The 12775-nt window shown below is 52.6% G+C and overlaps 5 protein-coding genes across 5 annotated transcripts; 2 read left to right on the top strand and 3 right to left on the bottom strand.

Moving 5' to 3' along the window:
* Window positions 1–259: 259 nt before the first annotated feature.
* On the top strand, window positions 260–1347 carry CC84DRAFT_1096471 (P-loop containing nucleoside triphosphate hydrolase protein; the record flags this gene model as incomplete). Its single annotated transcript, XM_018174670.1, has 6 exons — window positions 260–309; window positions 464–536; window positions 615–634; window positions 758–820; window positions 958–1029; window positions 1074–1347. The coding sequence occupies 6 exons, from the start codon at window positions 260–262 to the stop codon at window positions 1345–1347; spliced, it is 552 nt and encodes a 183-aa protein (XP_018033915.1).
* A 2177-nt stretch (window positions 1348–3524) lies between these two features.
* On the top strand, window positions 3525–4108 carry CC84DRAFT_1177548 (uncharacterized protein; the record flags this gene model as incomplete). The annotated part of the gene is made up of 2 exons (XM_018180290.1): window positions 3525–3649; window positions 3766–4108. The coding sequence occupies 2 exons, from the start codon at window positions 3525–3527 to the stop codon at window positions 4106–4108; spliced, it is 468 nt and encodes a 155-aa protein (XP_018033914.1).
* A 470-nt stretch (window positions 4109–4578) lies between these two features.
* On the bottom strand, window positions 4579–7871 carry CC84DRAFT_1177547 (uncharacterized protein; the record flags this gene model as incomplete). The annotated part of the gene is made up of 4 exons (XM_018180289.1): window positions 4579–4893; window positions 5187–5293; window positions 5393–5543; window positions 5700–7871. 4 exons carry the CDS (start codon window positions 7869–7871, stop codon window positions 4579–4581), a joined length of 2745 nt encoding a protein of 914 aa, XP_018033913.1.
* An 83-nt stretch (window positions 7872–7954) lies between these two features.
* CC84DRAFT_857739 (uncharacterized protein) lies at window positions 7955–8766 on the bottom strand. Its single transcript, XM_018187642.1, has one exon. It carries the CDS (start codon window positions 8644–8646, stop codon window positions 8038–8040), a length of 609 nt encoding a protein of 202 aa, XP_018033912.1. The 5' UTR covers window positions 8647–8766; the 3' UTR covers window positions 7955–8037.
* On the bottom strand, window positions 8731–11779 carry CC84DRAFT_1165774 (ARM repeat-containing protein). The gene is made up of 2 exons (XM_018178794.1): window positions 9117–11779; window positions 8731–9057 (listed from the first exon to the last, which is right to left on the bottom strand). The coding sequence occupies exons 1-2, from the start codon at window positions 11472–11474 to the stop codon at window positions 8887–8889; spliced, it is 2529 nt and encodes an 842-aa protein (XP_018033911.1). The 5' UTR covers window positions 11475–11779; the 3' UTR covers window positions 8731–8886.
* Window positions 11780–12775: the final 996 nt, after the last annotated feature.

Here is a 12775-nt window from a genome sequence, read left to right as displayed (position 1 = left end):
CTTGGAAGCGGCACGGCCTCGTCTCTGCTTCCTCACTGTACGGATGAATTGTTGAGACGCGCGCTGCGAATTCGTGCATTATCATTCTATCTCGCCGCCGCCTTGGTCACGTTGTGATCGCCAGACGACTGCCCCGCAAGGATTCCTAGTCCTGCTGTAGCTTTCCCACCCAGCGCCCATCATCCGTCCTGCACCTGCGCCAGTCCGCAGCCAGACAACATCACCTCGCAGCCAAACCTCCCCGAGGACAACCGCGGACATGGCCAGCATCTTCCGCCGCATCTACGACTGGCTCTTGCGCCTGTTCTGGTGTGTATTGCCCTCTCATCACCTGCCGTCCTCCACTGCTCGCGCGCTAGGCATGCGCCCATCTGCTCCCTCCCATGATCAAATTTCTATCGACGAAAAAGCAATATGCGCCCGACGACGCCGAGTCCGATTGCTGACAGACATCGCTGTGCAGGGCCACCGAGATGGACATCACCATGATCGGACTGCAAAACGCAGGCAAGACATCGCTGCTGCGAGTTTTGGCGGTGAGTCCCTTCCCGTTTCGGACATGCGCGTGCGACTAGGACGATGCGATGAGGATGAAATGACTGACTGCCATCTAGGGCGGCGAATTCACTGTCGAGTGCGTCAAGATCTGCTCATGTCACGCAAGCCGCCGGCACTGTTTCGACAGTATTCGTTCTGGCTGCGTCGCGCAACCATGAGCTCCCTCTTCACTGGTCCCTGCGCTGATAATTGGCCCTAGCTCCATCCCGACTGTGGGCTTCAACATGAAGCGCGTCCAGAAAGGCCATGTAACCCTGAAGTGGTAAGTGTCTTTCGATATGCGTCCTGGTCACGCACGTCCGTCTCTTGCAGCGCCAAGCCTGTGCGAACCATCCTTCTGGGATGTAGGATAAACTACCCTGTTGCCCGAATATCTGCTGACCACCATCGTCATTACAGTTGGGATCTCGGAGGCCAGCCTCGGTTCCGTTCCATGTGGGAGAGGTATTGTCGCGGCGTGAACGCGATGGTGTAAGTCCCTTCGCCCGCCGAGGGTACTTCGCTCATCGCCTCAGATTCATCGTCGACTCGGCTGACAGGGATGCTCTACCGGTAGCACGTGAAGAGTTGAAGCTCTTGCTGGAGAAGCCCGCGTTGGAGGGCATTCCCCTGCTGGTCCTCGGCAACAAGTCCGATCTTCCTAACAAGCTTTCCGTAGACGAGCTCATCGACGCTCTGAACTTGAAGGCCGTGTCGCACCGCGAGGTGAGCTGCTACGGTATCAGCGCGAAGGAAGAGACCAACCTCGACGCTGTCCTGCAGTGGTTGATCGCTCGCGCAAGCCGATAGACGTTGTTCGAAGGTTGTTCGGACTGGAACGTAACCTGCACATAGTCTCGCGACCACGTGCCGACTCGACGCGGCGTTCGACTTTGGACGGATTGGCGGCTTCATGACTCCTGATGCGCCGACATTCTTGCGAATGCGGCCGTCAGCTTTATACGACATACTTAATGATTCTTACGACGTGACGGAAAGAAAGACGGGCAGTTTAGTCTGCAGGCTAGCGATGGCCATCTCGTTCTCCGGTTGGCACGTTTTCTTGTTTCCTCGCATTCTCACTCCATCATCGACAGCGGTGACATTTTGTTGCGCATGTTTCTATTTCAAGCGGGCGTGGATAGGATTACGAGTATAGGCATATCGTGTATCGTCTGTGTTCTTTGAGCGGTATCATGTCGTTACGAGCAGCAAAAGCGTTGGATAGGACGGTTTGGCGATGTTTAATTTCTAGGTTCGGCGTTGACCGTGGCAGACGCACGTTCTGGCATCTTTGGCACCTTTGGCACATTGTCGGTAACATAATGGTAACCTCTCTTTTGGATTGGGCCCTCGTGACTTGCAGTGAGGCGTGCGCCGTGACCTGCTGTTGCTGAGTAGTTCAGTCATTCTTGCAAACTTGCGCCGGCCACCGGAGACCTGGCAATGGGAGTCCCAGGATACAACAGCGGTGGTCTTTCGCGTCCTTGAAATCCGAGCTCGTGCTGCAGGCCGCGCTCAATCGCCGGAGGTTGGGCTACAAGCCATCGCAGCTTGTGTCGCGCGTCCGCCGTCCAGGGGATCACACGCCCACGCCAGCAAGCAAAGGCACAATCGCCTGCACGCATTCGTGCGCACGTTCGCAGACGCTGGGGAAACGAAAAAGAGGACGGCAAGGAGCCAACAGCGCGCCGGGACAGCTGGCAGCTCGCACGCAGTTATTTCAGAAATTCCCTTTCAAACAATTGCCAGCGTTGATGTGTTGGCAATGCATTAGTGGGAACCAGGGATGTCAGTCCTCGTCCCCCACCCGTCGGCCAATCACACGCCGTAGGCACGCTCTGCTTTCAGGGGACGCTAGCAGGTAGGAGCGCATGCGAACACGCCGATTGTCATGCTTGAGCACGGGACTTCGCGGGGCGTGTGGTAGAAGGGCATGTGGCGTAGAGGAGGGTCTGCGGTAAGGCTGAAGACTGCTGTCATCCGCGCTAGGTTACGTGGAAAATTTGACCAGCTTACGCAGGTTTTACGGCCGTGCTTTCGGTGTTTAGAACGTCTTGGAAGGCACGGTAGAATTTGCTGCAAGTCGCCGTGCGATCAATGTGACGAACTCCAGTCGTGCAGAGTCAGCTACAGCGCGGCAATGCCAGATACACTGAGCGCTTGTGTGACGGTGTCCGAATGTTCTCATTGCGGCTCTACATCCCAAAGACAGGAACTCGTTTATTCTTCAGGAAAGCTCCGGGGGTCAGAGCTACCACGGCCACTTCTTGCCGGTCGCGTCTTTCACGACCGCTGTGACACGCGCTAGCTACACGGAGAACATCTGATCTGTCCAAGGACTTGTTTATCTAGCCTGTAATAGTCAGGCTATACCATGGATTTTGCGCCTATACGCGGGTGCTCAATTCAAGCAGCGTTCCAGGGGCCAGGCTGATTAGCCGTGATTTCGATTGCTTGCGTATGACAATTCCACATCAACATACCGTCGTGAGTACCAGGAAAGGGCAACCGAAGCCAGCGTCGTAAGAAGCTCGCCGCAGCGGAGGTCACGCTCACACGACGCCTCGCGGACAGAACTCCGCCCGAGCTGTTCGCAAACGCGCCGCTTGATCCGGCATCAAGTTGGCAGGCACGCCACGCGGCTTGGCGTTGGCTCAGCCACAGCGATCCCTCCCGCCGCGACATATCAACTCCGTCATACCCAGCTGTCTCCGCCTTTGTCCACCTCTCGAACCTCTAACGTCACACTTGCACCTCCTTAGCACCTTTAAGCGTCCGCGTAGCCAAGATGCCGACGCTGCTTCCAAGGTACTATACTGAGTACGTATAACCTGCGCCTCCGAGCGCGCCCTTCTTCCCCATTCACGGCCCTGCTCAGTCACGTCACGACTTGATATAATATTGCGACGCCCCAACTGAGTGGATTCTACCCTCTGTTACTCCAACGCAACACCTTCTCCCGTACACCACAAACCTAACACAACATGGCTAGATGTCGCGATCAATATGGTCGATACTACAACTGTTCGAGCCGGTGGAATGATTGGGTCCGCTGGGTCGTCCTTGCTGTCGTCGTCATCGGCTTCTTCCTCCTCTTCGTCATGTGCAGGTGTGTATTCCCTCCTGCAACATCCTAGAGTCGGTCACTGCATCGTATTCTGCACTACCAGGCTCTACTTCACAGCGACTCGATATGCCTTCTAGTACACGACTGACCTTCTTCAGCTGCATAACCGCCCGCCGCCGCCGCAAGGCCGGCCGACAACCCTTCTACGGCACTGGCTGGGCCCACCGCCCCGGCGGCAACGCACAGCCTTACTACAACAACAACAACTACGCGCAGCCCCCGCCGCAATACACCCCGCAACCCCAGCAAGGCAGCTATTACGGCACCGGCGCAAACCAAGGTTATTACGGCAACAATGGTCAGCAGCCTTACCCCTATGGCCAGGCCAACGGCGTCGAGCTGCAGCAGCCGCCGCAATCGCATCTCGCTAGGGGCGGAGAGGACGTGTACACCCCGCCTCCGGGTCCGCCACCGACCAAAGGTGATGGTATCATCAGGTAGATGAGCCATGCCGATGGTGAGGGAAGAGAAAATGAGGACCGTCACAATACGATAATTCGATTTCTTTGAGCAATGGAGTTGGATGGGTTATGGGAACTTGGGCTTGGAACTACCTGGAATGAATAAACACAAAGATCTTGAGATGGCATTAGGCTTCCATGATGGTCTCGGGATGCGCAGTACGATACCTCGATGATGAGTCTTTATTCACTACTGTATAATGCTATATTTTCATCTTCTCCATAAGTGCTGTCGTTTTGAGTTATGCGCGAGGCTTTCGTGCATCGGGCGTTGCGAACTATTTTGCCTCGTGAGTTGGTCAGACAGAATTCGTTCATCTATACTCAAGTTACCTAGACAGCGATCGACTATCACAGAGACGTTCAATCGCCTCGACTCGACACCACGAAGCCCAAACAGCCCGAGGGCACTTTTTGTGGTATTTGTCGATTTCCACTTGTCCCGCACGTCTAGACTGGATGCGCGCTGAGCCTACTCAAGAACACGGGAGCCTTGTTGTGAATCGGTGTCGCACGGATATACAAGTTTTGTTTTGACCGGTCTACCCCATTCGTGAATTGCGGCCAAGTCATGTCAAAGGGCGCCCGACAGTTTACCTGCGTCCGGTAAGCTCGTAACACATCATTATCACGATATGGCATCTCCTGCATCCTCACTAATTTGGCCGCATTTGTTAGTCTTCTCGATTTACCAAGATGTCGTAGTCGACCACCACTGTCACCCACTGGACACAGTCCCGAGGGAAGCATTGGGAGATATGTTTCCTAGCGAAAGGAGGCACTTGAGTCATCCTCTGTTTCAGGATGGGGCTGTGAGTGACTTGAAGCAACCATGGATGGATGCGTCTAACGAAGCCATCTGCCAATCTCAACTCGTCCGTGTCACCAGGGCAAGAAGCGAAAGTCACAGGATATTGTGGCTATGCGGACGTTTACGAGGCCCAACCAGCTGATACGTGTGTAACAATCAGCAAAATTAATTGTTCCCGATAGCTTTTCACGAGCGCCATCGGCGGATCGTGTAGCCTATAGCACACAAAAGCATATTCACTTCTTACGATAGCCCACAATTGAATCCTTATCGGGAAGTATTTCAGCTCATCATCAACACCATTCTCGTCCACGGCCACCACATTGTAGCTCACCAAGTTAATCTTCCAACTACCTAGGTACGCTACAGCTTCGCCAGCAGCGAATATGTTTCGGTCCGCCCTACCAAAAGCCTAGAAAAATGCTTCTCGATGGTGTTATTCTGCAGTCTCACCGCTTATCATCGAAAATAGCAAGCTAAAGTCGACGCCGTCTATGATCTTTTGCAGTACTCCAGCGAATAGTGTAGGAATTACGTCTTGGAATGCTAGAGGAGGCTTGAGCCGTAACGGGGCCGTAATGGACAATTCCCCAGCAACGTTCTGCTGGAAAGGTATCAAGCTAACCGCACCATCATCATGCGAAGGTTCCAAAGTTCCCGAGATGTAACCATTTGCTACTGAATAATCTCAAAGTAGGGTCCGATAATTATCAAGACCTCAGAACTATGAAAAATCCTGTCCAACGCGTTGGTTTCTTACTTCCTCAGCCGTCACCTTGATCCATGTCTCTAACGACCGGTGTAACAAGTCTCGCTCTGATTCTTGACCGTTCGCCTCCAACAATCGAAACTTCTCCTTATCCGCCAATGAACGTCTCCATGGGTAACTCAATGCCTTACCATCGGCATCATAGGGCTTGTGATCCATGAAGTTCTTCCACAGCTTCATCGTACGTATTGCCACGTCCTTTTCAACCGCAAACCACTCCCTATGCTGTTCGGTTGGACATCTTCCAGACCCACAATTGAAAGGCCTGCGGAAAGGTGCTAATTGCTCGTGGCATAGCTTTTCGATCCTGTCAGCGAGGTCCATCGGACAGCCCAAATCCGAAGTGCCAATTGCTTTGATCTCAGCAATACCACATTGTTCTTCTATCCTTTCAAGACGTTGGTCCAAGTCGGTTGTCAAGCCGATCTTCAACCACAGCTCATCTGCAGAGGCTGCTGGTTCAAAGGTGGAGAAGAATTTGGGTGCTTCCATAACATAGACAAGACCTGTTTTCTTCGTTTGCATCAGGGACTTTGCGAGAAGCTTCTTTATCTTTAGTGCGATCTCAAATGGCTGTGTCCCTCTCTTTTTGGGCGGTGAACTGCCATGATTAGGCCTGGTTTTTTTTGTCGGGGTGAAAGAAGGGATGCTGCAGGTAGGAGATGATTTCGTGGTTTTGCTCTTATCTTCATCCGTGGCCCTATCTTTTGAGGATGAGGACTGAGGTCTCGGGGCATCCGGGACTTCTGAAGCCGCTGAGGACGGCTTGTTGTGCCGTGATCGTCCAGTGCCACAAAGCGGCGCCTCGGAGTCGATTTTTCCTGTCTCCGGCAATCTTGGTGTTTTCTCTGAGGATATTCTCCGGGCTGAAGTGGACCTAGGGATCTTTTCGGATTCAAGCTCACTCACGGGAAGTCCCACAGAAGCCTGAGCATCTTGCACAGTCTGCCTTGGCGGAGCTGGCGACCGGCTACGGCTTCTCGTTGCTCTTGTGTCATTTCCATCGACACGGTCGTCCTGGATCTGTAACTTCTCAAATATGGTTTGATAGGACCTTTCCGCTGGATGCTCTAGTACGTTGTTGAGAGGTTGTATTCCCTTGCGATTTCCTGCTACGTTAGACATTTCGGAGATCCGAACCAAGGAAGGATCATTTCTAATCTTTGTTTCACATTCCAATGAGAGCTTGCTGAATTCGAAGCTGAACGAGAATTCTTGGCTTGAGGTCGAAGCGTTAATGTGGCCAAATATGCTCGTGCCAATCTCGAATGTGGACCCAGTCTGAGTGTTTGCATCTGCACTTGATCCTGCATTTGGATTGGTAAACTGTGCATGGTTCTCATTCAGCTTCGTTTCGGGATTACCAGAAGCGCCAGCATCGATAGGAAGTGTGTCCTCTTGCACACACTGCGCCCGCGGTTCCTTATCCTGACGCGGTAAAGATTCCCTTTTTGCAGCTGTAGTAGATCTGCAGTCCAGGGGACCCCCATCTTCATCCATTTGACCCAAGCTTCGCGGCTCCGAATCTCCAGAGTCTTGGTTGACGGCAAATGGATCTACATTACAAGTCACACCACCGTAACCCCGAAATGGGATCGGAGTAGTCCGATCATCCGAGTAGCTTATACCAGTGTTGAGTTTAGCTTGTGCGGTCTGCGGGCGCGATGGAGTCTCGATGTCCATATCTACAGTTGAAGGTATACATCCAACCTCGCTATGAGAATCTATGGAGGGTATGTTCGATGGAGCGCTGTTGGTGTTCACGGGTCGAGGGCGATTGCGTCGTGGCGTGGCTGGTAGAGGGATGCTGTGGATCCTCTTATGGAGCCCATTCCAAAGCTCACTCCTCATCTCGCTTGACGCGTCGTCCCAGAGCGCCTCGAGGTGTTTCCGATATGTCTTAAGTGTCTTCAAATCATGAGTGTAACAGAAGAACACAGCCCTCGACACATCAATAAAATCGGGCTTGGAAACATCGTTTATTTCCTTGGCCAGGCGTTTGATTGCCTTACTGAATATCCTCGGATGATCGCCTGGGTACTCTGAGCAATCGAAGGTACAGTACTTCCCACTGTCGTAAAGGAAGAGGCAATGCATGGGCGCCTCTGATTTGTGGTCCAACAACCGGTCCTTCAGCATCTGAAGACTGGCGATCGCATCCATACTTGGAGACTTCAATTGAAAATAAGGCGTGCGATCAAACAACGCTCGATATACCGTGCACAAGTGTTTTGTAGGCAAAAGGTACCGCAGTAAGTTTCGAGAGAAGTCCTTTTTCGAGATAAAAGATAAAAGGCTCTATTGGCCAGATATGCAGGGGAAGCCGGGGTCAAAAGCAATACATGGTGGTAATTATCCACACCAAGGGTCGTCCAGCCACTCCACAGGGGTGTTCCAGCGGTTGTTCAGCTCCCAGAGGTCGCATTCCCTTTCCTATCATGCCGCCCGGGGCTTTCCACCCAAATACGTCAAGTAGTGGGTGAGGATAGATGAGGTGAATGAGTTGGCTGAAATGTCTAACATAACTCGCTCGAGAAAGCTGTTCCACGAAAACAACATTACGGTAACACCGTTTTGATAGCAAAATGGATACGGATCCTACGCGGTCTGCATGCAGGATTGCGGCACAGCAAGCCGTCTGACGGATACGCGAATCAGCTCCCTGCCGCATCCCCGCTCCCAAGCCTCGAATGTATCGAAAAGGGGCCAAAACATCTGCATCACAAAGATAATTGACGCGTGCCATCCTGTTTTGGTATGCAGCTTCTTGTCTCGTACACATCGTCTCCACCCTCTGCCGTACCGAACGCATCGTTACCCTCCTCCATTGAGGAGGACCGGGCCCATTGCGAAAAGCCATCATCACAACTACGCAAGAGAAGTAGCATATACTAAACAAAGTTGTCCCGGTGTTTATGTCTCGCAACTCAGGCTGCATATCTCCCTGCCCAGATGTAAAGTTACAGTCACATCCATGCCAGTTGTCAGACGACCGTTCATTATGATCCAAAGGATCTAAAGATGCGGATCAACAATCTGAATGTCATTACTATATCATACCACACGTATCAACACCCAATCATTCAACTCAACGCCATTACCCTCCATCCCAAAGCCCAAGGTATCATGAAGCCCAAATGCTCATCCCAGACGCCTCATTATGCCCATCACTATACAATCACGCCGAAGCCTGCACAACCTTGAAGCCCTCCGAGACCAATTTCGTAATCTCCTCGTCCTTATGCTGCAGCTGGCCGAGGGTGAAAGCGATATCGTTCCATTCCTTCTCGTTATCCGCCCTCGGCAAGCGTTCTGCCAGCTTCTTTGAGAGCACCTTGGCATGTTTGTCCTATTACTAGTCAGTGCCGCTACATTTCACGGGGTTGAAAAATACATGCGACTACATACCTTCTCAATATACCCTGCCAGCGTCTTGATGATCTTCTTAAAAGCATCCTCATTCAGACCCGTATCCGCGCTCAACGTACTAAACATATCGATGAACTGGTTGTAGATAGCGTTGTCCTTAGTCGCAAGCTCGGTGAAGAACATGCGCGCCATGTCCTTGATCTTATCATCGCTGTCTTCCATGCACTTCGCCATCTTGGCGAGCTCGCTCTTGACCTTGACCTGTCCAGCCAAGATAAGGAAGGTGAGCGTCATGAGACATGTTCGCTTGACGGATGGATCGCCATCGTTAAGACGGCGGTACAGATGAGACTCGTTCTCGTCGATGAGATGATTAAAGCAGACGGCCATGTCAGCTAAAGCGATGACGAGGTTGCTGCGCACAACAGGGTCTTTGCTTCGTTCCATCATGGTTAAGAGCAACTCCAAATTTTTCTCACAGTACTCCGAGCTTACACACATTAGCTTCGCTAGACAGAGCGCCGCCTGGGCCAGCAAAGTGGGGTGGTTGTACGATGTGCTATTGAAGCAGATGTCCCGCACTAACGGCCCAAAGTTGGCAAGAAGCGAGTCCGGGCCGTAAAGAAGCTGTCGTTCCCGGATATGTGCAATATGGTCGGTGATATCATCTTCTGATGGGCCAGCCATGAGCTCCAACTCATCGACTTCTTCGGCAGCTGGCGTCTGGGCTTTGGCGGATGACTTCTTACGACCCTTCTTGACTGGTGATGGATTCTCGGCCGCAAGGGACTGCCGCGGAGTGGGTGCTTTCTTCGTTCCTTTCTCAGCTTTGCGGCGTTTGATCTCTAGTTCGCAGAGCTCAAGGTGAACAATCTGTTTGATGGCAATATGCCCGACAATGAACAGTAGCTGAGAAAGCGCCAATGCAGGATTCTGCTTCTTTGGTTGTGAGGATTCGTCAGGGGGTGGCGTCATAGGTGCATCTACATCCATGGCATCCTCGGCGCCTGATCCACTAGACGTGGGTCGAGAAGGTGCTTGCGGCGCAAACACATGTTTAATTTTCCGTCGGAGAATTTCGGAACACAAGACATCAGGATGTTTCGAGAGAACGTAGATGGCGCTGATAGCTTGCTCTGCCACACCGAACCACTCTTTGTCGTCGGAGACAATTTCGCAGATAGTAGCGAGCTTCACCAAGACTGCGTGGTCGTTTGGCAGCTTCGCGACCTGTGCTGGCCCAGATTCTGACTGCTTTCCAGGTGGTGGGCTGATCCGGCGGAGGGCAATACAGGTATAACGAGCAAGCGCGAGATCCCGTCGACCTAGCTCGCCAAGCCCGATGCGCAGACAAAGTTCCATCTCATTGACTATAATCTCAGGTTTGGCAAGTGCGAGCATGCCCAGGACGATGATGGCGCCGCGGCGCATGGTGCGCGAGATCGCCTTCTTCTGATATGCATAAGTAGCCCACAACTTCTGGACGACCGTTTCTTTTATCATGCCTTGCTTCATCATCATGCTCAGTAGTTGTTCGAGCGAAGTGAGCTCCGCGGGTGAAGTGCCGTAGGTAAGGGTGATCATATTGTGCATGATGTAATCGTCAGAGTGATCGCGGTCAAAGAGGGGGTTGGCAACAAAGAATAAGTCCTTGTAGCATTCGATGAGGTGAGTCTGAACGCCTTTTCCTTCATCGCTGTTGCCTTTGGTCCAGATGAGGCGGAGCATTCGCCGAACGCCGTTGCGTGCGTTGGGGATCTTGTATGCGTAGATCTTCACGAAGAAATCCATCGCTTCGATAACTTCGCTCTTGTTCTTCGCAGAAAGAAGCTGCATGACGTCGTCTGCTGCATCGTCCACTACCTCGATGAATCTTAGCTTCTCGTTGTAGTACTTTCTTCGCGTTTGCAGTTGTTCTAGCTCCTGAGCGTCTGCTAGCTTCTTCATGATTGCGATTTTCTCTGCCTCGGTCATGTCGTCTGGGTGCTTGGGCTGCTCTGGAGCTGCACTTTCTACCTGGGTTGCGTCCTGTAGCATTTCCTCGTCCAGTGTCTGCTCTCCTGACGCAGGCTTCTCAGGTTCGGCTGGCACCAATGCGTTGATCCGAGTATCAATGTCGCCCAGTTCCCGCTCGGTCTTCTCCTTCGAGAGCAGTCCCCCATCATCAGTGAAGGGATGAGTCTCCACAAGTTTTGAAATCAGTTTGATTGCGTTCCGTCGCACGTTGCTGCTCTTATCCATCAAGCTTTGTGCCGCATATTTTGCCGCTTTCTTCCGCCGCTTGGACAACCGTGCCTCAAGATCGCAGAGCTTGACATAGACCTGCATCACTCGAGCACGACAGTACGGGTTAATGTCCAAGAACCGCTGCTCAAGTTCGTCCAGAAAAGTGTCCATCTTTGGTTTTGCAACTTCGCCACGTTGGTCGTCATCTGATAGTTTGCTGATCATGATGACCATCTGTCCGCACACGTCTATCATAGCCATACGCAAGGTGTACGACTCGTTATCGACCAACTTTGCAAGGGACGTCATTTGCTTCATGACAACTTCTGGAAGCAGCTCTGAGATCCTAACGAGGAAGGCAGAGACTGAGGTTGGTCCTTTCTTGTCTGTACTGCTGAACTCCTTGTCACTAACTTCACGGAGAACCTCTTCCGTAAGCTGCGGATAATTGTACTCTTTTGCGACGATGTGTAGCAGCTCGGCCATTGCTTCTGACAAATGACTGTAGAAGAAGAGGGCTTGTGTGATGGATATTTGAGCGTCTGTTAACATGTCAGCGTGGGCATGGCCGTGGGTAACGAGATCCCAGCTTACTGTATGCATGGCCGTGATTTCTGACCGCCATTGCCAACACCCTGAAGCTGTGATTTCGTATCGCGGTGTTTTTTATCCGTCCCGTCTTCTCCGAGTTCTCCAATATGTGGTAGATCGGCTTCGTCAAGAGGCCAATGAAGGTGTCTCGCTCCGAAGTCGTCACAAATATGCGGCCCAGCTCCAGTCGCAGCACCTTGCTGATCCTATCTAAGGCTGCCTCAAGCTGGGCCGACGCGTCCCAAACTCCATCTTTTGCAGTCTTTGATTTGGCGCCCTTTTTACCTCGTGCTGCCGGCGCTGACGCGGTTGGCTTTTCCAGTGCTTCTCTTGATTCGACTGCCGATATGGTCCAGCGCAGGAGAAAGCCGTACATCTCCAGGAGCGTCTTGTGCAGCTTAAGCGCATCCTGATCTTGCGCTTGTATGTCCGCGTGTACAACGTCGACTTGAGCCGCGAGTGCAGATCCGACGAGATCAAGGACCTTGCCCAGCGTGACTGCGGGTATGTGGGCGGAGAACTTGAGAAGAAACTGTAGGGTATCGAAGTTGGCGCTGCGAAGAATCGCCTCGGGGCTGCCTGCGATGGCGTCGACGATGGGATTCAGCTCGGCATTCAGCAGTGGCAGCTCTTCCCCCAGCCTTTCCGGCTCATGCTCGAAGTCCTGCAGCTCGCGCGAGGCATCCGGCGTGGCTATTTCCAAGGGGTCGTTGTCGTAGTTTTTGATCGCCTCGTTGACGTCGAAATCCGCCTGCGAGTCCATTCTCGCGAAGTCGCCAGTCGGCAGGACAGCAAAAGAAACAGGAAGAGAAAGAAGAGAAAGGACGGCAGGCGCGTATCGTCTGGTGCGCGTGTGTTGCGGGACGGTGCTGGCACGACCG

The sequence above is a fragment of the Paraphaeosphaeria sporulosa genome (genome assembly GCF_001642045.1).
Source record: "Paraphaeosphaeria sporulosa strain AP3s5-JAC2a unplaced genomic scaffold CC84scaffold_7, whole genome shotgun sequence".
NCBI lineage: Eukaryota > Fungi > Ascomycota > Dothideomycetes > Pleosporales > Didymosphaeriaceae > Paraphaeosphaeria > Paraphaeosphaeria sporulosa.
This window is presented reverse-complemented; position numbering and strand designations above follow the sequence as displayed.